General features: G+C 34.4%; 1 protein-coding gene across 1 annotated transcript; it reads right to left on the reverse strand.

Annotated features, from left to right (window-relative positions):
• Positions 1-4217: 4217 nt before the first annotated feature.
• LOC121268561 (trihelix transcription factor PTL-like) lies at positions 4218-7212 on the reverse strand. Its single transcript, XM_041172881.1, has 2 exons — positions 6668-7212; positions 4218-5854 (listed from the first exon to the last, which is right to left on the reverse strand). Exons 1-2 carry the CDS (start codon positions 7108-7110, stop codon positions 4606-4608), a joined length of 1692 nt encoding a protein of 563 aa, XP_041028815.1. The 5' UTR covers positions 7111-7212; the 3' UTR covers positions 4218-4605.
• Positions 7213-24687: the final 17475 nt, after the last annotated feature.

A 24687-nucleotide genomic window follows, 5' to 3' on the forward strand; every position in this document is an offset into this window, starting at 1 on the left:
ACAAATTAATAATAATAAAATAATAATATTTTATTATTATTTTGTCTCAAATATGCATAAGTCAATGTGAAAATTTTGCTTGAATGACAAAGTGGATATGCAAAAGAGATGATTTTGCATATGCATATGCATAGACCAATACTAGTGCTCTAACGAGCCACCTAGGGGTTACTGCTGGGCGTACGGCTAGTCTACTTTTTTTTTTCTTTTATGTTTTTTCAACAATTTTTTAATATTCTTAATTATTAAGAAAAAAAATAGATAATTTTACTAATAGTTACTTTTTTAATCATTAAATAAAAAAATTAAAAAATTAAAACAATTGAGCTGTAATTTTGAAGGGCTTCACTAACATTTTCCTCCAGGTAAGCTTTAATTTGAACTTTTACTAGATCATGGCCAATACTCTAATAGAATCTGGTCAAGTCTTTAAAATTAATACACTTTTCGCGCCATCGATCGCCACTGATTTCCCGGCGGTTCTCGTACGGTCTCAGCGCTACCTCTTTTGTAGCCTATATATGCTACTACATGCTCCAAAATCTATGACGACAACTACACCCTCTTTCCTTTTTTACATTGAACTTGAAATTCAACTCTCACACAAAAGCATGTTGGTTAATTAACTTCTTGCAACATTTGCCATTTTCTTTCCTACTTTCTTATTCTCCTCCTCATCAAGATATATAGATCAGGTTCTTTACCTAAAGATGCATTAATATATTTATTAACATTTGACATTAATAATGATATTTATATTTTTTTATCCGCTCTGTACTTTTTGTGATGTAGGGTTTTTTTTTTTTTTTTTATTATTATTATTATTTATAATCCCAATTTATTATACCGAGTTTATGGATTTCCAATATTTGATTCATATATATTGTATGTTTTTTTTTTCTCGGTTCTCTAGATAGCACAGGAGAAATTTATGAGGAGGGCAGATGAGTTGGTCATTTGGAACTGACGGATCGCTGCAAACATTAGCTTTGTGGAGTGAAGTTATGAATCAATAACATAGCTAGCTAGCGTATGCAAGATATCAGAGCTTGAATTGGCAGAAAAATGGAAATTAGTGCTGTGATTCATGGCAGTGGTCCTATATATTCCTTGGGATTGCTCTCACTCGCAGCAAGGATAACGATGTTTCCTATTGGGCCATGAAGCAGAAATCTTACTCATTCCCGGAAACCAAAAACACAAAAAACAAAACCTGATAGCAAAGGACTACCATTAATTTTTTGATAGAATACCGTGATCTCTCCGATGAAGGGAAGAAAGAAAAAAATCCGCTGCAAAATAGATCGCAGTGCTAACTTTCACTTCTTAATTATCCATTCGGTAAATTGGGCCAGACCGATCTGCATGATCCTTATATTATAATCCATATCGATGATCTATTGAAGTTTTTGTCTGAAATTTTAGGATTTAAAATGTAATCTCGTCTCTTAAATATGAGGTCATATAAAAGTTAATACCGGTAATTGCTGGCTCTGTGAGCTAAGCTCCATAATACTCTGGCCCTTGTATAGTAAGCGGTCGCGGAGAAATCAAAAGCATCCATAAACGCCATTGGACGATACCTCTTCGGATTCAATACCCTTATATAAGGTTAAGCTTTTACTTAATTTTTTAGTTTTTTATTTTTCTTCATGTTTTGATCACAAAGACGAAAAAAAAGAAATCTAGCTGGTCATGATCTAGAACCGGCCATTGATTATTACCTCCGAGGACTCTCCTATTTATTATTTTTCACTTTCCCATTTCCCTTTTTCTTTTTCTTTTTGTTTTTGAACGCCTCTATATATAAGTCTGAAATTGATCATAAAAGCTCGCAATTTGGTGTTGTTATTGAGGGAAAAGAACGTTAAATCAAAGAGTTGATCGATTTTTCTATTTAAGAGTGGAAGAAAGAGTAACTGATGGTTGCCTTTCATGGCGGAAGGAATTTAACGCAGTGGCGTTTTGGTATTAATTTGGCATATGTTTTAAAGTAAGGCGTGATGCTTTTAGACCTCGTTTGTATCATGTTGAGTTGAGATTAGTTGAATTTTTTATACATAGTAATGAGTTAAGATGGTAGAGTGAGTTTATATATATTTGGATGTTAAGATGAATTTAAATATATTTATAAAAAGTTAGAAAAAATAGTGAGTTTTACATTTAAAATGGTTTTGAGTTAAGTGATATTTAATGATTTATAACTGTGGACGTTAGATTATACTCAAATTTGAATTTACGAGGCCTTAATGTTGACTCAGTTACGAGTCTAGTCGCATCAGACTTCAGTGACATCACCAAAAAGCCGATCCATTCGAAATTATTTTTCCCATAATTGATATTAATTTCGTTTCCTTTGATTGCTAATGACTAAAAACTGTCTCTAGGGTTTAGACAAAGGAACCTCCCTGGGCTCAAAACTCAGGAGAGAGGAAAAAGAGAAACAAAAGACCCAAAACTCTGGTACTTGAGTCTCTCTGACAATGACTGCAACATCTGTCTTTGTTTTGTTCCCCCTGGTGGGAAGCTTCTTTACTCCTTCCTAAGTACGGTCAGTGACTGTCTTGGAGTGTAACGTATTGACACATTTTCTCTGGATTGTAATAATAAACTATGCATGAGTCGTACCTCGACGTCTATTGCGGAAGGAAGAGTAAGGTTGCAGCAATGCCCCCATCCCATCTTTCTATCTATCCAACTTTTTTCTGTCTTTATAGGGCTAAAGATATCTCATTCATCACAATATTTTCGAATTTCAAAGCTTGTTCTTTATACAGGTACCTGTTTTTTAATTGACTAATCAATTAATGGTGCGTCAACTGGGTTTAATTACTTTACAGAATGAATAAAATAAGTCAAATCAATCATTCATTTATGGCCGCTTGTTGGTCCTATATATATATATATATATATGCATGCGTCTTCGAGATGCTATTTTCATAAAAATTCCTTTCCAGAGCATTACCAATTAATGCCATAAATCACTGATTATTATAACTTATAAGAATGTAAATCATCTGGAGTCCGGCAGGCAAGGTTTAAATTAACATTGAATATATAGTAATAATAGTTAATTAGATCCAAACAGCATAAGTACTACGTAAATTAACAGCAAGAAAATCAAGCACAATTCAGTTGCATATTACCAATGGAAATATTCATATATATAAATATCATAGCAAAAATATGTTAGTCGTGATCATCCTTAATTTCCTCAATATAAATAGTTGTTTTGAACATTTTCTTTCTGACAGGCAAACCTCATTAATTAATACTGATCTCCTGGTATATATATATATATATATATATATAAAGGAGTGTTCAAAGAGAATGAATGCATAGCGCTTAGTTAAGTAACCCGAGAATTCGAACAATATATATGATCTCCTTCATGATATTTTCCCCACCATGGATGAAAGCGCAAGCATGACAAACTGCAGAAAACTCATGTCATTACCATGTTTTAACTTCGATCCAATGACAAGTTCTTAATTCATTATGTTCATGCTATCCATATAACGTTTGATACACTGTTTGGAAATTGCAAAACGAGCTCTTTGAAGAGCTACCATCAACGCAACGTATAAAATAAAGGTGACATTATCCTTTCAAGGCATTCATCATTTTATATGAAATCTTGTTTCCGCTATGAAATCAAGTAGTTCATGTTTTGATTAAAAAAAAAACCTGAAATCTTGTTTCGGCCTATAACTATTAACTTCTATTCCCAGCTGCAAATCACTTTCAGAATTAATTATGACATATTGCAAAGTCATGACTCCTTTCTACTACTCTTGAAATCTGATATGATGAATTGTCATATGTCTCGATCCCTTCCTTAATTGCTCTGACCAAACTTACTAAATACCTTTTTTCACGGTACTAAAGTAATCCATGCACTGAATAGTTGGAAAATAAGTTTGCTAATTGCAAATCAGAGGACGAATTAAGTACTTGGACATAATTTTGTTCATATATAGGCTGATCATCATGGTATATATAACATGTACATCCGCTAGTAATTAATTAATATCTATCATTTCTTCCCCTCTCTAGCTCTCCTTTGCATCGATTAAGAAATGCCAAGAGAATTATTATCCAAATTCTCACAAACGTGCTCCCAGACACATCCGCAGTTAATTATACGGTAGGTGTTAAGAAATTAGCTAATTAAAAACAGAAAAAATTAATGATGGAAGTGATAAAAAAATGTCGGATGGAATAATGAACTACAATTATCATACAAGTTGCATGCACAAGAAGGAAATTCAGCACAAAATGGAAATCTTACAAGTGTTGAGATGATAACCGCACCACTTTGAGCAACATGATCGCAACATCCCAGCTTCCCCAATCAACTGATAAAACAAAAAACCCATTATTTTGATCTTAAATGTCCATATTCTGAAGTTCTAATACCCACTAGATATCAACCCCTATACATAATTAATGATCCTCAGTCAGCTGATCTTTCCTTTCACAGCCGGCCATTTTCCCATGGCTTATATTTGTAATTCAAATCTCTTACCCTCTTAATTAATAAGTCAAATACTTCACCCGCCCAGTTTCAGGTTTCCTCGCCAGCTGCCTATGCGCTTTTAGTACTTACTGGTTGTGATCGCCTTTGTTGACCTTTAAACCATAGTTGTCCCACAAGTTCTCCCCATCGCCGAACAAGAAAGGAAAGCAGCTCTCGTGCACAGAATTTCCGGCATTGGAATTGGAAGGGGAAGAACCATCATTCCCTTGTAGTCTCACCGTCTCTGGCTCTTGTTCGCTGATTTCGCAGAAGGCTCCTCCTTGATTGTATAAGGACGATCCATTGTTCTGAAAGTAAGCACAGCCTCGTGAATTCTCCTTGCGCTTCTTGTGACCTGCCTTGGTTTTTCTCGGATAACTATTGATGCTCTCCCATTTCTCTTTGTACATTAAAGCATTCCTTTCATATCCTAAGCAAGCCATCTTTCCTGCGATTTCCTCCCACAGAACCTCTTCTGAACACCCACTTGGCCCAATTCTTAACTCAATGGCATTTCTCAATTGTATCAGCCTCGAAACCTCAGATTCCGGCCAGCTTTCACCTTTCCCACCATTATTTAGTATTTCACTTCCATCCTCATTCTGGTTTTCACTGTGGTTTTGGATTTCAGCGGCCATTAGACCCTCAGACGATGAAGCCTTTACTTCGCTTCCTGTAATTTTCTGCAAGGCATCCATTAAAGCGGCATCCCTAGCTTCAATCCAAGCCCGTTCTTTAGCCAAAAACGTGTGCTCCCTATCTATCCTTTCTGCCTCTTGTTTCCTCCACTCTTCCTCTCTTAACTGCCTCTCCTGTTCCTTCTGTTCAAGAGTTCTCATCAGCTTCTCTAACCATGCCTCTTGTTTCTCCATCAACTTCCTCATCTGCGAGTCAATGAAGCCCTTTATCTTAGCCTTCCAGCTCCTTCCACCTTTCCTCTTCCTCCGCTTCTCCGCCGAATCGTTCTCCCTCAGCACCGTGGTGCTGAGATCATTGTCATTGGAGGAAGAGGTATCGTACTCACAGGAATTAGAGAGGCTAAGACTATGATCACAATGCTTTTGAGAATGAAAAGCCTCTTGATTTGCTGGAGTTGTGTTTTGGCTTGTGTTATGAAATCGAAGACTATGTCCAGCAAAATGGGTTTCTGGGACTGGGGTGGTGTTGCTGGTTTCTCCATAGAGAGCTTCGAGTTGGCGAAAGAACCTGTAGTGCTTACCGTCTTGTCTTCCAGCCTTGCCTTCCTTTGTCTTTTTGTAATATTTGTACAAGTTCTCAAACTTCTCCCTACATTTCTTCCCGCTTCTTGGGTAACCATGTTCCTCAGACATGATCCTGCAAAAAAAGTTGAAAAGAGAGGAGATAAAAATAAATCAAAGAAATGGACATTAACATGCTGAAATAAGATTTGTATAAGAAAATGCATAATCATGGTAGGAGAGAACCCTAGATTGCATTGTAAGGAAAAAAAAAAAAAGGAATATCCCAGAAAAAAAAAATCATGTGGTGATGATGTTTAATGATGGTGCTGCGAATCTCATAATATCCTTTCCTTGCTGAGTAATCACAGTTAACCTAATTTAGTATATTGACCATTCAAATTGCTAAACAAGGATAGGTCTCAGATATGAGAGTTTTTTGCAGTTGCGGGTGCTTAAGCAATATCCCAAGCGTCGTCCACAATTTTCAAATCATCCAAAAAATAAATAAATAACACCTTGCCTTCGAAAGAAAGGTACTATACATTTTCAAAACAGATCATAACGAGTAACTACACAGACGATCAGCCTCGAATTTTTTCAAATCGAAATAAAAAAGAAGTAACACACGGGTCTCCAACTGATCAAGCTCATTTTCAAACTCAAAACCGGATTATAAAGCCTTATATCGCTTCCAAAGTTTTCAGATGTAACTGCCAAAAACACTAGCAGCAGTCCTCTTTCTCTATACTACTCAGTGACATTCAATCCTTCATCGACAACAGAAGAAAGAAACTTGCACCTAGACCCCCTCCCCAAACATATATATACAATATATATATATATATTTATATGGAGAGAGAGAGAGAGAGAGAGAGAGAGAGAGAGATTTAATGATAAAAGAAAAAGAAAGGAGAGGACGATTAGGGCTGAAATATATTGTATAAACCTTGAAATTTCGTCCCACAAAGGGCCCTTTTGATTTGCCTCTTTGAACTTGGGATCCAGTCGAGATCTGATCTCAAGAAGAGTGAGAGTCTCTTGTCTGGGCCATCTTCCAGTGCCGCCATCACCTCCTAAGCACCCTGCAGTCTCGGCCTCAAACCCACTGAACGAAGGAGTGGACGCAGAAGTGGCGACAGCATTGGTGGGAGTAGTGGCAGCGACACTTGGAGCAGAATCAGAGCGAAACTCGGGGAGGCCACGGGACAACACATCGGCCCCTACTTCACGACCCACCATCATCATATTGTAGTGGTGGCTGGGTGAGAGGTTTCGATGGTGGCTAGAGAACAGCTCTGGGGGCTGAGGGATGGACGGGAAATGGGACGACGACCTGCCGTTCATAAGTTGCCTCAGATCAGGCATGCCGTACTGATCCTCCATTTCCATAGGGTTTGAAATACGAGAAAAAGGAAATAGAAAGAAGGCTGAGAATAAAGATAAAGGTATCGAGAGAAAGAAAGAGAGATATGAGCGTCAGACTCGGATTGTGTCGTCCTCGAAAAGGCTTGAATTTATGTACAGAACAATGGTCCCATGTCCGTATGAAAGCGTATGTAACGTGTAAACTCTTATTTCTCTTTATTTATGTATGCTCCTTCGATTCGGTGTATATATAAATTGAAGGTTAGAAACTAGAAAGACACTCTAAAATAATCGATCTGAAGATTTAATTTGAAACTGAAAACACTACAAAAAAAAGAAAGAAAGAATATTTATGATGAATTATTTACGACACAAGAATGATTATTTGTGACAAAAGTAAATTTATTTTGATAGAAAATAACTAGTAATAAATGTATAGCAGGTTTTTTTTTTTTATAGTGTAATGTCATATTATATATAATATCCATACAATTATGAGGATTATATAGCAAAGGAGAAAGCGAACAAACATATTGTTGTATAATAGTAACAATAAAATGCAAAATGAATTTTTGAATTTTAATTGTTTGCAAAAGACTTGGGATTTTCTTTCTTTTAAAAACTAAAACATAAAAAAAAACTAAAATTAAAAATGACAAAAAAATTGCAAGACTGGGCAATCACTATATATCTCTCCCCGTCGGTGGCTGCCTATATACAGGAAAAGGGGATTCTCACCCCATGGGCCATTACGAGATGCCATGGCATTTAACTTGCTTAATTTCTGCATTTCAAGTTTGAGAGTAATGGACACGTATTGTACTTTTTAATGGACAAGTCTTGCGTAGTATCTTTGTAAAAATGTTAGTCTCACTATTTTTTTTTTTTTTTTTAGAATAATGATATTTACTATCTCAATTTTCATGATTATTTTCTCATCATTTCATAATGTGATATTAGATGATTAGAAACTATTTATTATATTTTACTTATAAACCTATTATTTAATACTATATCATGAAAAGATGAGAAAATAGATGATGAATAAATTTTTTTTCTACTTTTTCAACATGTAGTCTACTTTTTTAAAAAACTTAGGCGAAACTTGTCTATTTAGAAATTATACAAATCATTTCTCTTCTTTTTTTTTTTATAATTTTTTAAACAGGTGGATGACATGGCATTTGATGCTATGTTTCGATTTTGATTAGTTCATACTTAAAATTAATGCTATGCATGTGGCAAGCTATGCGCTGTTTAAAGTTTAACGACAGTACGATAGAAAGTCCAAGTATTCCATATCTTTAGAGAGGGGAATGTTTCGGCAGATTTTCTGGCAAGGATGAGAGCGGAGGGAAGCAACTGTATGCCTATGGTGGTCTTCTATGGATATTTCGTTTCGCTTGAGGTGCTCTTTGCGTATAAAAAGACTAGGTCTCCCTATTATTCGATCTACTTAGGACTGTTTTATTCTCTAACTGGGTCTGTTTTGTTTTGCCTCACATGTTTTAATGTTTATTTGAAATTTTTTTGGTTGGATTATTCTGGTATTCTGGGTACGTATATGGTATAGTGTTTTGGTTGGCTCATGGCCTTTTTTATACTTGGGTTTGGATTTTTTTCTTGTTTGAATATCTGTAGCCCCCAGGTATTTGTCGTTGGCTTGGTGTCTAGGTTTTTTTTTTTAGGCCTGGGTTTTGGTCTTTTGAATATTTGTAACCCCCAAGTCCCTGTTGTAACCACGATTTTTCTCTACCATAAGTGAGGGTTATCAATAAAATTTGAGGTACCGTCTTCTTTAAAAGAGAGAGAGAGAGAGAGAGAGAGAGAGTACGACAGAAAGTCCTAATGGAAAGTTTATGAAAAATTAAATACAATACAAAAATTAAAAACTCATGAAGAATTTTTTTAAAGAGGAATGATATTTACAATATTAAGGTGTATGTGCAAATCTCACAGGTTTCTTTTGAAAAAAAGTGGATAAATCTGTGATCCATGTGAAAAAATTATTTTTTACTGATGGATTTCACTTATTTTAAAATGATCTCAAGTTTGCATACTTTAAAATTGCATCTAGCATTACTCTTTTATATGAATGTAATCTTAGAGACCAATTTTACATTTAATCAATAATAGTAACATCAATTAGCTAGGGGCTGTGAATGAGAGATGTGTGGCTTGGGGCAAGAAAACAAATGGATCGGAGTTGCCATAAAAAAATTATGTTTGTAACAATCTTGGGATAACATTTGCACAACATGATTTTTTAAGGTTGATGTAGCATTCATTAATATATTTGCCAAACTTAGTAGTTTAACGCGAATGTTACGGGAACGTAGCATGGCTCAATCAGAAGTAGATTTGTGTTGTTGGAAAAATGCAAAGTTCCTAACTAGGAGCCTAGGATTAATTCCTTTGTTGATACGTGATAGCTCTCAATCATGTGAGTACAGTATCATCTATGAAAAAAGGGGGAGTTCTCTCATGTGTACACACAAAATGAACCAACAAGTCATTACGCCGCGTCACATCATGCAGCTTGAACGATATCGTTCATGCTCTGTGGGAAGAGTAAAAAGAAAAAGAGAAATTAGGGATGGAAAAATGCTAAAGACAGTCGATTTCGCATACTCCTTGCACACAAATCCCACCTGCCATGCATGAAAAATAAAACAAGGCGTTTTATTCGAAACTGAGAACGAGTGTTTCGGGGGTGCTGTGCGGGATTTAGAAAAAACAAACAGTGCATTTTGGTTTTGAGGGTGCTGGGAGCGAAAGGCTGTAAAATGAAACAGTTTATTTTGGGTGAGTAAAGCCGTCGCTTCTTCTTCTTCTTCTTCATTCTCCCATTTTTTGTTCTGAACCCTAAGCCGTCGCTTCTTCTTCTTTTGTTTAACCCCCACTTCTTTATCTTCACCTGCTGTAAATCCTAGATTCACTCTCCCTCTTCTATGTGATATTTCGTCCAGTGCGGTATCTTTATCTCTTTGTGATTTTCGATAAATTTAGGTTGATTAAGTTTGCATTGTAGATATATTTTGATTTGCTGTTTATATCTAGGATGTAAAAGTTAGGTTTTCAATTGATAGCTTTGAGATGAATTTTTGATAAAAACTTTCATATATGGTACAACGTGTTAGAATTTTTTTTGAAATGTTTTCTGCGGCTGTTTCTAGCTTTAGTTTATATTTTGTTTGAACTAGTCTTAATCCCAAAACATGTCCTTTGGTTTACAGATGATGCTACAATGTTGTTTGCATTAGATTTAGTCTTAATGTTTCTTTTGCTACTGCTGCAACGTTGCTTGGATTAGATTTAGTCTTAATGTTTCTTCTGTTGATGTCGCAATGTTGTTTGCATTAGAGTATAAACACTTTAGCAACCAATCATAGATTTAGTCTTAATTTTTTTTTTTTTTTATGAATCTTTCAAGAAAATTTTTATTTACACGATCTAGTCTTAATGTTTCTTCTGCTGATTTTGACGATTTACTTATGGGAGTTTTATTATAGATGCTTGTTTGAATTATTAGTCACACCAGTTGGCATTACATATTTGGCTTGTTTGGAAAATGATAGTTTAGGAAGTTGTATAGATGTAAGATGTTTTTGAAAATATCTGATACATTTTCAAAAAAATTTAAAAACATATCTTATGGAAAAGTAATATGAAAATCTCTCTTTATTACTTTTTTTTTCTTTTGGGATGGGTTCCTTACTCTTTCACCAAAGTACCCATCCAATAGTTTAGCATTATTGTGGCCCTCCATTTGAAATCATCAATTATTGACAAGGAAATTAGACAGGAAGTAGTTGAAATCTTGCATGCCTCGCCCTCATTATTTTGTAAAAAAAAATAAAAATTTGATATAAGTGTGTGAATCACTTGGTTTTCTTCTTCTTCCTAACAACACCCGAACCTCTAACTTACAAATGGGTTAGGCATGACCTTGAAGTTTACACATTTTAATTATGAAAGCATTGATGCAAACAAACCTTTGATCTTAACTAGAATGCTGAAAATTAGTTGTTTCCATGTTGTTTGTTGCACTATTTGGGCCATGCCTACATTTCTCGTTAATAAAATTCTACTCAAATGATGATATAAAAACAGAAGAAAAGATTAAATATCTGTTTTGATGTACTTTCAAACAACAGTAGCTTAGTATGTTATTCTCTTCTCATCTGTCTCTGTAATACTCCAAACAGCATTAGTCATAAATATAAGGATAGGGATGTTAATAATCCTTATCTGTCTTTGTTGTTTGATACCTTATGTCACAATGTACTTTCTTTACCTAGTTTAACCTACTTTTTCCCCTTCCGCTGATGGATGTGGATGATGCATATGAGGGTGGTGGAAAACAGCTGTCGTGATTTAGATCAAAACTTTTGGTCCATTCAAGAGGGAAAAGAGTGGTAAAGGGTGGAAGCTTTTAGCTTTGTGTGAACTAATAAACTTGGTAAATGAGGGATGTAGTAGCTGTAAAGCAAGGGATGAAGGAGTGTTGAATGTAGCTTTGTGTGAACTACTAGACTTGTGAGCCGTTAATAATTTCAAAATCCCATCAATCAAGGTAGCATTTATCTTCGCCTTACAGTCTGTCTTTAATGTCGGATGTGGCATTGCGAAATTTGATGTCCAGTTCCGTGCCTTCCCACCACAAGCACAACCCAACGTGACATATCTTAGACTCTCATCCATGCACATCCCTCTTACTCATTTGTGTCATTACCCCAAACCACATTATTTCCCATATCTCTTATAATAAGAAACTAACTCTTCTTTGAATTTAAACAACATTCTCATTTTGGGCTCCTCAATACTATTATTTTCATCAGTGTTCACTGTATTTTGTGTCTCGAATGCATCTTTATCTTTGGATTTAGCAGTAATGCATAGAGGGTGTAGACAAAGTCTCGGCCTCCATGGAGTCAAGTGTGGGATCCTGAATTTCTTCAACATGGCTTGAGCTTGCAAAGTTTAAATCAATTAGAGGGATAGTTGAAGAGTGAAATAAGGACACAAGCTTTTTCTATAGTTTACAACAATAAAAATCCAAGTGTAAATCAATATAAACATCGTCAGAAATAAGTACATATATTAAAAAATGAATCCATCACCTGATGCATCAATACAGATGGGGTGGCATCAGGATGATGAACAAATGGTGGTAAGTATGTATGTGGCATTGGTACATGGCAACCATGCATATAGTTTGAGAAATCTGGATAAAATGGTGTTGGTATCACCTAACATATAAAATAGTAATGATAATGAGCCAAAGACCAAAAATAAATATAGTCATTAACATTCAGAATTAATATTCAGAATATCTGTGTTGCTGGATTGGTTGATGGATGAGTGGTAGAAGGTGCTGAGAAATCCGGATACCGTGGTGTTGGTATCACCTAACATATAAACCAATAATGGTAATGTGTTGAAGACCTAAGATAAATATATTAATAGTAGTTAAATAACGGGCCAGATTTGTGGTATGAGGTGTTGAGAAATTTGGATAATATGGTCTTGCTATCTCCTAACATATAAGCCAATCATTCTAATGAACCAAAACTCACATGCTAAATCTAGACATTAAGTGAAGCAGTTAAACTGAATTTTTCAAAATAATATTTTGAATACTTGAGTCGTGAGATTTGTTGATGGATCTGTGGATAGCGGGCCATGCTAATGGAGATGCGTGCTCTTTCCCTTTCCCCAATAGACAATATTTATTAAAAAAAAACAGTTTAGCAATGTAATGACTATAAGGGACAAAAAGAAACCGAAGAAAATTTTTCCAAAGAAAACTGGTATAGTTTCTTACCAATCAAGCTGTAAAACAACCCAAAAAATTATCATTTCATATGCCCCAAAATGGTAGATCCTAAATGAAGAAATGAACTACATGTTTTTGGACTCATTTCTAAAACCTCACGCAACATTATATTTCTTTTTAACATAATTTATGGGAAAGTAATATTAAAAGGGTAAATATGTTTGATGTCTGAATCCCTTGTGTGTGTTTGCTTAAAGTGTTTAATGTTAGGAATTGTGCATCTAATATGAAATTTCTAAATCAGTATATTACATGTGGGTGATCCATTTGGTCTGTTCTTTAAATCAGTATTGGCAGCAGAACGACCATTCATCTACTGGCAGCCATGAATTCATGTTAAGGATTTCTCCATATTACATGTGGGTGATCTATTTGGTCTGTTCTTAGACTTGCTTTGTTGAGCTGGAACATTGAAGTGACTTTCATGCTCATGGGACTCCATGAAAGAAATAAATCCACCATCCTGGGTTGGTCTGGTAAAAGGCCTGTCAGCCATCGTGTAACCATTTGTGGTGTCTTTGTAGTATGGTTTCTAAAATTGTTTGACAACTTTCCCTCAATGTAATGCCCCAATAAATTATGTGATCCTGGATTATATGAGGGACCATAAGATGATGGCAGTGGCAGACCTCATTTTGAATATTTACAGGAGAGACTTTAGAAAGTGTTGGAAACCTTGGAGTTTGAGGGTTGAGTTGGTAGAGATGTGATTGTACAGGCCCTACTAGCACTGATGCATCTTCATCTTTGTTGACCACCATCAAATTATTCCCCCTCACTTTGGGTGAGCATTAACAACGCTGCTTAGAGAGAGAGGAAAAATAGTTGCTTGGCATCTATCATCATGTTTACACCTATTATATTTTCTTTGAAGTTGTATTTTCTTTAACATGACTTCTCATTTACACTAGTTCACTCTTCACACCTGCTCCACTTATATTGCTTGTAAAAAAACTTCAACTATCGGCCTAAAAGGAAAGGAGCCATCACATGGACTAATTTACATTTGAGACCAGAAAATGTTGATATAATACATGGTACTAAGTTCAGTGCTATATTTCCTTCTCACTCCCACCAATCCACCATTTTCTCCTACAAAATCTATTTAAAGTGGGATACCATTTTCCACCAGCAAATTGAAATAACTAGCTTTCAAAAGTTTGGTTATTTGTAATGTGATAATTTATATATGATTTTTAGACCATATAATTAATTACAAATGTAGCTCAAGCCTCAAAATCCAACATTTTAATCTTTTTTCGAGATATTATAAAAAAAATCAAAGTAATTAATCTTCTTCCTCAATTCAGATCACTTATTCTAATACTACAACTAAAATATAATTGCTAGAGTAAAATAATTATGCATCTAATACGAAATTTCTACCCATTTACAACCCAAAAACAATGTGAATAAATCCAAGAATACCAAATATTCCTACCAACCAACTAGATTTGACGACGCTGAGGAGTGGGGAGCTTCTGGTTGATCACGTGGGTGGTGGTCAGGAGTAGCGCCCGAAACTAAGGATCTAAGAGAGAGACATGAGTGCCAGTGGAGGAGCTGTCGAAACCCAGGATCTGAAGTGAGTGGTAGTGGAGAGAGAGTAGCCGAACACTGGGGGGAGGAACGAGAGAGACAGAGAACCACCCACAACCGCCGACAAGGGGGAGTGCGTAAATCGGAAGATGTGGGCAAAAATCTGACTTGCTGTGAGTGTTATCCATCGTCTTCTTCTCTTCTTCGTATTTTGGTGTTTTCCACTTTTTTTTAATAAAATAAGCTGCCACGTCAACTGGGGTGCGTGAGTTTGTGCGCGAATTCGACTGTATATAGCTGAATTGTTAATGGTGCTTATCTGAACTTGGGCAAAAAAAAAAAAAAAAAAAAGGAAAAAAAGGCAAGTATTTAGTCTATAAAATCTATTCAATTTTTTAATCCGGCCTATAATGGAATTTCGGCTTTTAAACACGCGAGTTTGTGTAAATCTCCAACACTTTTTCACAAACTCGAATATTAATTAATTATCATACTAGCCTACGTATGTAGTTACGTACATACATACATAAATACATGTTGCATGCATATTATATATATACAAACATGACTACCTACACGCGCGCAATGTACTCAAGGGTCGATCGCTACAATTAATGACTATTTATGCAAGCAATGGCCGCTAGCTAGTATCACCACCAATTAAGTGTTAATATCAAGCAAATAATTAATTTCATTTGATCAATAATGTATTGATCTTGCAACGCGGTAAATGTCTACACATATATAATGCCTAGTTACGAATGTACATACTAGCTACTTGTACGACGTACAATTTATTGTTTACGTAACAGAGATCGAAGACGGAATAACGCCAAAAAATTAATCATGCACATTCCAGAGATATAAGATTTACATGGTCCAAACATAAAGACCTAGCTAGCTACGAAAGTAGAGTACAAGTACAGTGATATTCATGGTGAGAAAAACTCAAGCTAGTCCCGGCCAGTACGCCTAATTCAACGTCCTAGCTAGCTAGCTAGGTATATCTTCAAAGACTCCCGGTCATTGTTATAACTTGTTGTAAGGATTCATCATTTTTATTTTTAAAATTTGATGAAAAATATATATTTTTTATAAATTTAAAATTTTTCTATTTATAATTTCACATTAAATTAATTATTGAATTCATCAAAATAATAATATAATATTATTTTATTAATAATAATATTTTTAATTTATTTTTTTCATATTTTACAATTACACTAACTATATGTTAATTAATAATTTAATTTGATACTTAAATTATTATTTCTCAACTTAAATATATTATAGCTCAAAATTGGAAAATAATAATTTAAGTAAATAAAATAATAGTTATAGAGTGTAAATAGTGAGTCTTTAAATTTGAAAATGAAGGAAAATGTACTGTAACTAAAAGCTTAATATTTGAACATATGATGGATCTAATGCCAAGATTTTAAAACTAAAATCATCAAATTTTGAATATTGAACTCATTTGATGAGTTCAATGCTAGTGCTCTCAATAAAGCTAGTCTGCTGCCCCAATTATACTGTTCAGTTTGACCGCTTGCCATTTTTTTTACTTAGTGATTAATGAAGTGATTTTAAGTATATTGATATAATTTTTTTATTTTTTAAAAATATTTTAAAAAAATATGAATAAAAAATTAGATTAAAAAAAAAAACACTAATTTTGCACTAGCGTGCCGCTGCATTTTGCACCAACGGTCGCTTGCAGCTGCACGCTAGTGCTACTAGTTATATTCATCTTCTGGTGTACGTACGTAGGTACTTTATGTCTGCATCAGGTCCAATATTGAACCAAAGTTCTTAAATGGCTCGAGACCTTTGAATTGTAACTGGACTCAGGCTACCACTGACCCTTTAATTTGTTCTAATATTTATAAGTAGGCTTATTCATCATTTAAACAAACCTACTTACATATATACTTCTAAACGTACCTTAAATAGATGGCCGTATCACTCTCAATCAAATTGAAAAAGACATAGACATTATGTCTTAGCTGGATCAATATTATATTATATATATATATATATATAGTTTATATCAAAAACACTTCCAATGTAATTGTAATTATAGATTGAAAATAATCAATTCTAATTAAACAAGAAGAATATACTCTGGTAAGTTTCGCCCATCTTAAGATCGATGATCAATGTTTATCTCCAAAAATTGCGCCTAGCTTGCACCCCTGGTTGCACCTCGTCTGTGATCGACTGTAAGAAAGCAGAAGATGGATGAAAAACTGTATTTGATTTCATTGATAATGATTTGTTTAAATACAAAGAATTTTAGAGATTGCAGCCATTAAATCAATAAAGAATAAAATTTGTACAATTAGACTAATATCTAAATAAGGTAACAAAGAGCAAATTATCATGCTAAATTAGTTCTAATGGTAGAATCTGTGGACTAATCTTCAGGGATCTTGGATTGATTGGAAACCAGCTGGAGGCTATTAGGATCACATAATGAATATTGGTTAACACGCCCCCTCACGCTAGTGGGGAGTTCTCAGAGCATTAGCTTGTCACATAGCCAAAGGAACCTTGCACTAGTTAGCCCCTTCATAAAGATATCAGTACATTGATCTGATGAGAGATGAATTTGATCTGAATCTCTTGGTTAAGTACCTTTTATTTTCTCTAATGAAGTGATAATCTACTTCGATATATTTAGTTCTTGCATGAAAAATAGGATTTGATGCAAGGGCTATGGCACCGAGATTGTCACACCATATGGTTGGAGTATTGGGAAGGAAGATGTGCAAATTTTTTAACAACATGAGGAGCCAATATAATTCTGCAGTAACAATGGATAAAGACATGTATTCTATCTCGATGCTGTTGTGGGATACAATGGGTTGTTTCTTGGCGCCCTAAGCAATGAGGCAAGATCCAAGGTAGATGCTGAAACCACTTGTGAACCTGCCATTGGTCTATCATCAAGTGAACCTGCCCAATCTGAGTCACAAAATGCATTGAGATTAATAGAGTCAGTAGTGAAGTGAAGCCCATGTGTGATGGTTCCTTTGAGATATCGTAAAACTCACTTAGCGGCAGACCAATGGCTAGTTCTTGGGGCATGTAGAACTTGACAGAGTTGGTTAACGGAGTGGGCTATATCAGGTCTTGTCAAACTGCAGTATTGAAGAGCTCCAACAATTTGATGATACTCAGTTTCATTATCAAGAGAATCACCATCATTTTGTGAGAGTTTAGTGCCACAAGCAATTGGGGAAGAGTAAGGTTTGGCACTTATCATTTTGGCTCGATGTAGAATATCTAGAATATATTTGGACAAGTTGAGATATAGACTAGTGTGATCACGTGTGGCCTGAATGGCAAGAAAAAATGATAGAGCACCAAGGTCCTTCAGGGAAAATTCTTTATGTAGTAGCTTTATAAGAGATAAAATGTGGTTTGAATGTGTTTTGGTGACCAGAATGTCATCTACATACATGAGTACATAGATGAGAATTTTTCCCGCTGAAAGACAAAAAGTGAGTGATCCACTTGTGACTTAATAAAGTCAAAAGACATTAGGACTTGGCAGAGCTTACTAAACCAAGCTCGTGGTGCTTGTTTGAGTCCATAGATGGATTTTTGAGCTTGCACACATAATTAAGAAAAAAAGGGTGTTTGAACCCTTGTGGTTACTCCATGTACATTGTTTCCTGCAAAGAACCATGTAAAAAAGTATTTGAAACGTCCAGTTGTGTGATGGGCCAGTTAAAAGTGACAGCAAGTGTTAACACCACTTGGATTGTTGGTTTTATCAGGAGTGGGCTATGCAGATAAGGAAGTGGAAACAGTTTTTAGTTGTTGGTTTCATTGAATAAAAAGACTTGTTTGGGTGTTGATTCTTGTTTTTGCGAAGAGGGAAGCTTTTGTTAGGCTTGTTTGAGAACATGGCAAAGCTACCCAAGTCTAGAAGAACATATTGTTGTTGAGAAGTAAGGAGAGCTTCAAAGTTAAGAAGTTCAGATTGAAATGCTTCAAAAGTCATGGGATGATCACAGCTAGCAAAGAAAAATGTTGTGATAAAATGAGTGTAAGAGGGGTGAAGACCACTTACAATGTAAGTAATAAGATCTTCATCATCAACTATTTTGCCAACTGCAGCAAGTTGCTTAACTAATTGAAGATATGTTGTGCAAGTTTTGAAGTCTTGGCAAAGGGTTTGTAGCTGTCTCTTGAGATGTGCCACTTGAGACCTTGAGTGAGAGGCAAATTTGCTAGCTAGAGAAGTCCAAACTTGCTTGGATGAATGGAGGCCATGAACTGTGGCCTGTACCCAGCCCTTCTGATAAGGTGACATTTAGCCAACTAAGTATGAACTAATCCTTCTTTGTCCAAAGGACAAAATCATGATTGAGTTTGGGGGTGGGATCATCCTGTGAGCTAGGAATAAATTGAGGTGGGCATGGCTCACTACCATCAACTATTCCTAGAAGATCAAAAGTGTGCAATACTGGAAAAAATTACGAAATCCACAGTAGATAGTTTTGGTGGTCTAGTTTGATGGAGATGAATTGTGTGATATTGGGAATCACAAAGGATGAAGATGTGTTGTCGGCCATTTGGATCAAAAGGTATCACTCGAGGGGCTCTGGTACCATGTAAGAAAGCAGAAGATGGATGAAAAACTGTATATGATTTCATTGATAATGATTTGTTTGAATACAAAGAATTTGAGAGATTGCAGCCATTGAATCAATAAAGAGTAAACAATTAGACTAATATCTAAATAAGGTAACAAAGAGCATTATCATGGTAAATTAGTTCTAATGGTAGAATTTGTGGACTGGTCTTCAGGGATCTTGGATTGATTGGAAACCAGCTGGAGGCTATTAGGATCACATAATGAATTTTGGTTAACAGACTCCACCGTGACAACTAAAATATATAATAAAGTACATGCTTCACAATGCATGATGATATAAGGCGCGAATGAGAATCTAAATTGAGTTTTTCAACATTAGAAACGTTTGCTTCTTAAACTCCTCTCAACTCATGATTACAATTTTTTCAAATTTCAATACAAAATATAATAAACAATTCAAAATTTTCAAATCCTAAAATAATAATAATATTAAAAAATAATATTCTAATAATATTTTATCATCTAAACTCAACTCAACTCAATTCAGTTCAACATCCAAAATCTTTGCAATATATAATATCAATACTACATCAGCTAATTTGTGGGATACGTACCGAACCCTGATCTAATTTTGGACATATTAGTTGTCATTCTATTATATATGATCAATATATACATTAAGCTACTTACTTTGTATATAATGTATATACGTATGTATGTAGAGATCAAGCCCGGCCATGTAAGTACAAGCAGTTAGGCTCGGTTTGTATTCACAAGTCATCTCAAGTCATCTCACTACTATTCATTATTATTCATTAACTTTAACTCACAAATATCACTATTATTTACAACTCATCTCACTACTATTCACAACACATCTCAACTCATCTTCGAATCCAAACGATACTTTAGTGGTACTATACATGTTAAACAGTGCACACGACCTGCATTTAATTAATGTGTACTACGAACGCGGTACATACCTAGCGATCTTTTGTCAATTGTCTTGAATTACGACTGCAGTGGCTTTCAAGTCTTTTTCGATTAGACAATCAGCAGTTTGCTTGTGAGCTCAAGTCCGTGGTAGTTAAAAGGGTAAAATTTTAAAAGGTATTTTGAGTTATTTTGTAATTAGTAATAAAAAATAATAAAATATTAAATAATAGTAAATAATAATAATAAAATGATGAATGTATATAGTGAAGTATGCTGTGAATACTTCAAAATACTTGAAAATATGTTAGTACTCAAACTAGCAACAAAACGAACTTTGTAACATCGACGTAAGAGGTAGCCTTTCTTGAGCTACGAAGCCTAAAGATGCAAAAAAGTTTATTTGTCTTGTAAACCCTTCGTCCCGGGTCTATTACATTTACATCATCACTTACTTATGTCTGTAGGTAACAAATATAATTGCAAAGAATGTTTTAAGTTCCTTAGTTTTCAGATTTTTCCCTAGATCTTTAATCAAATATTGCTTCCTGTAGAGTACATGAAAGTAACAAACATATATGATTTCATTCGTGATCATAATAAGATATCCTTCATCCGTCTTAAAACTCAAGTAATTTATACATAATCTTATCCGTTTAGTTGGAAGAAGAAGCTTATGGATAAATTTTTGGGAGAGTACTGTATGGGGGCTGAAATTTTTTCTATACGTTGTTAATTAAAAACAGGGGAAAAAAAAAAAAAACTTGATCAAGACGTACATGGGGAAGGAGAAGAGAAAAAAAGATCGCTTATTAGTTTGTTTCCTGATATATATATATATATATATATATATATATAATAATCCTTCGTAATTATACAGTCTTCTTCAATATTTATGTATTTGCTTTTAATTACTCCGTTGCTATGGAGATCAGGGGTAATGATCTACCAATTCGAGAGGCAATATACTATCTATACAAGCGTGTTGTTAGTAAGCTTGTCGAGCTTTATTTTTTCTCCGTCTATAGAAGCATCGCGTCTTCCGTCTTAGGGGATCAATATCTGCAAGCCCTATTTCTCTATAAGAGTACTGGTCTTTCTCAAGTCTACGAGAAAGCAGACGGTAAGAACCATAAGGATAAGGCCGTTATCGATCCATTTTCTCCATCTGCATTTCCTGGCTCAGTAACTCCACCAGCAGGGAGCCTGTGTGGAGGTTACCTCATGAGAAAGCTGGGAGACAGGGGTTTTTCCTTTCTCTACGTAAAAAAAAAAAAAAAAAAAAAAAAAAAAAAAAAGCAATCCCTACGCAAATCTGCTCCATCCTTGTGTTTATATGATGTATGCATATGAATCTGATTGTTTTGTAGTCAACGTAGGAAAAGAGAAAAACGAAAGAAGGGAAAAAATAAAAAGGCACAGTGAATCCTATTCCAAGAAGAAGAAATGATCAACAAAGGAGAAAGTAACGAGGCTGGATAAAAATGGAATACATGGGAACGTAACGTACTCTACAGAAACATCTCAGTCCCCTCTCTCTCTATCTGAGTCTCTGACTCAGATTCAGAACAATCAGAGCCTCAGATCTGATAGCTTGCTTTTGAAGGAGCAGAACGTTCCATCCATGCATACGCATTGCAACAGACAACAAGAAAAAGGGTGCACGAGTGGCCCATTCACCACGCTGATCAGGTACGAAACACTGCTAAGCCTAATTTGTTATGACCCTATTCAGGCAGGCTCTCGACATGGCAACATCAAGACTCAAGAGCTGAAACCCTCTAATTGGGACTGGATTATTTGAGGAGGAAGGAACTCTTGTCTTGACAACATCGGAGAATGTGCATGGGTCCGACCGACCTCTTTTCGATGGGTGGGCCATCATGTGTCCTTCTGCTATATGATGGACGGATAGCATAGACTGATGGACGAAAGCAGTTGACTTTTTGGAGAAAAAGAGAGATAAAGGCAAAGATAAAAGGACACTTTCGTTTAGAGGTTTGAGAGTAGTTCTGCTGTATACTGACAATTTTATATAATTTTGATGCAGTCTCTTGTATGACTAACTAAAATAATTATTTTATATTAAAAAAAATATAATCAATCATGTTAATAAAGTACTTAAAAAATAAATAAAACTGACTGTATATAGAATTATTTTTAGTTTGTAAAATATTTCAACTCAACTTCTTTTCCTTTTATTATTATAATTTTTTAAAATTTTTACATAAAATATAACAAATAATTCATTTTTAAAAAAGTTTTAAAATAAAATAATATTACAAAATAATATTTTAATAATATTTTATTTAATTTTTAACTTTTATCTCATTTCATCTTAATTATTATCCAATTTAACTTTTGTTTTAAGAGCTGTTTGGATTGTTTCCTTCTATTGCTACTTTGAAACCTGGATCGAGCCGCTGAACCCAAATTATATTAGCTTTTGGATACATTTGAGCCGGTGGGAAGATAATATCAGATGATTTATGAATAGTAATAAAAAAAATTGTAAATAGCTTGTAAATAGTAATAAATTGTTTGTAAATAGTAGTAAAATACTCAAATACAATGTTATACTACTCAACCTTTAATTCCACTAAAACATTATTCACTATCTTTTTAATATAACGTCAAATAATTTATAAATAAGTAAAATATAATATATAATATTTTAATCATTTCATGTAACATCATAATATGATAGAGGATTATAAATAAAATGATAATGAATAGCATTATTCTTAACTGAAATTCTTAAAATTAATTTTGCTATCAATCTCAAGAGGTCACGCGTAAAAATCAAGACCATCAAGCAGATAGACACGGACAATGTATATATAAATTGTAGTTAATGATCTTGTTTGGTAAGATGGATCAAATTTTCTAAGTTCTTGCTGCATAATTTGTTCCTCATCATGATCATCTAGAAATATTATAGCATCCAATGCTATGACTACTAAAAGAAAAAAGGATACAGTCTTCCTGTAGCTTGTTTCTGATCAAACCGGTGCATGGTTGCCGTAATACATGAGATTGTAAGAGGCAGATAACAAAAAACAAGAGTTATAAAATGACATAAACTCAGGAAAAAATTTGTTGAAAAGTTTCAACCGCTGAATCGCATTAGAGATAAAAGAAAGCGTGAACGATTCATGTACTTGGGTTTTCTAAAGCAGATGCCAGTACTCCTATTTGTGGTTGACATAACCGAAGAGAAGTGTCTCTTCCGTTATGGCAGCCACATCATATATATATATATATATATATATATATATATATAATGCGTTAATCCGAGATCATTTGGGCAACTGTTATGTGTGTATGTATGTATTTATGTATCAAGGATATCTATAATCTGCTGTGCTAATTTGATCGAAAATTAGTAGCTCCATTCAATCCGCAAAAATCGAAACAAAAATATGCATGGTAAGTGTATCCGGATCAGTACCTTTTTAAGTGTATTTTTATTCAAAATAAAAATAATATTATAATATCACTTATATATGGCGGAGGAAAACGGTGATAACAAATTAAGATAAGGGTTACAATTACGAAGATATGGTAAGTCTATTTTATCTAATTTTATTACCCCTCACGCTTAATTTCCATGAGATATCAGATCACCAACAACTATAAATCGACATCTCCCAGCTTGTGGCTCCCAGCTTGGCCGCCAAATAGTCTGCAACTTGGTGAACCTCGCGGAACACATATAGATATGGTGGCATGAGATAGACAAATCTTGTTTAACCTTTATGATTTTACAGAGTGCTTCATTTGTTAATTTTTTTCCATATTTGAGATTGGACATTACTTAAATCTAATTCAAAATTTTAAATTAAATTTTAAAAATATTAATTTTGAGTGGGTTAATTTACATGAACTGTTAATTTTAATAGTTTTTAACCAGCTTACTCCCTTTTGCCAGCATCATTTGATCAGTTAGGAAGATGATAATTGGACGCCAAAAATACAGAAATTTGATCCGAGTTTTTTACTTTTTAATTTTTTTTTTGAATAATAAATTATTTTTATAACTGATCATCTTCCAAAAATCTTCAAAAATTGGGAAAAAAAAAGTTAACAGCTATTTCAGTCAAATCTCAATATTTTGGATGTACGAATAGCTAGCAGTCCTTCATATTAGAATAAGTGATCCTATGGTGCATTATCACAAACACAAGTAGGGCATACTAGACACTGCACCAATCGAAAGCAATCAATAGCAAGGATTTTGCAGTGTACAACAGTAGACACAAATGTATTCTAGAAGCTAACAGCAGAGAAATTAGTTACTATTTTGTCTAAAGTATATTGTAACAAAACAATATTCTTTTATTCTTTTTTCACTGTGTATAAATACATGCAAAATTATTAATGAAATGTTATGTTGAAATCCCATATACTTTGTCTGTCTAACATGATATTCAGAGCCTCTAAGGACTAACGTCACCTTGATCCATGGCTACCCTACGCTCTTCCAATTCTTCTTCCTCTTCAAATATTTCTTCATTCTCTCATATCGTCACCACCAAACTTAATATTGATAACTCTCTTCTATGGAAAGTCCAGATTTCAACCTATCTAAAAGGCTAAGATCTCTTCGGCTACATCGATGGAACCCATTCCCAACCCTCTGAAACCTTACTTGACCCTACAGACAACATAGCCAAAACAA

Source organism: Juglans microcarpa x Juglans regia, chromosome 5S (assembly GCF_004785595.1).
Source record: "Juglans microcarpa x Juglans regia isolate MS1-56 chromosome 5S, Jm3101_v1.0, whole genome shotgun sequence".
NCBI classification, from domain to species: domain Eukaryota; kingdom Viridiplantae; phylum Streptophyta; class Magnoliopsida; order Fagales; family Juglandaceae; genus Juglans; species Juglans microcarpa x Juglans regia.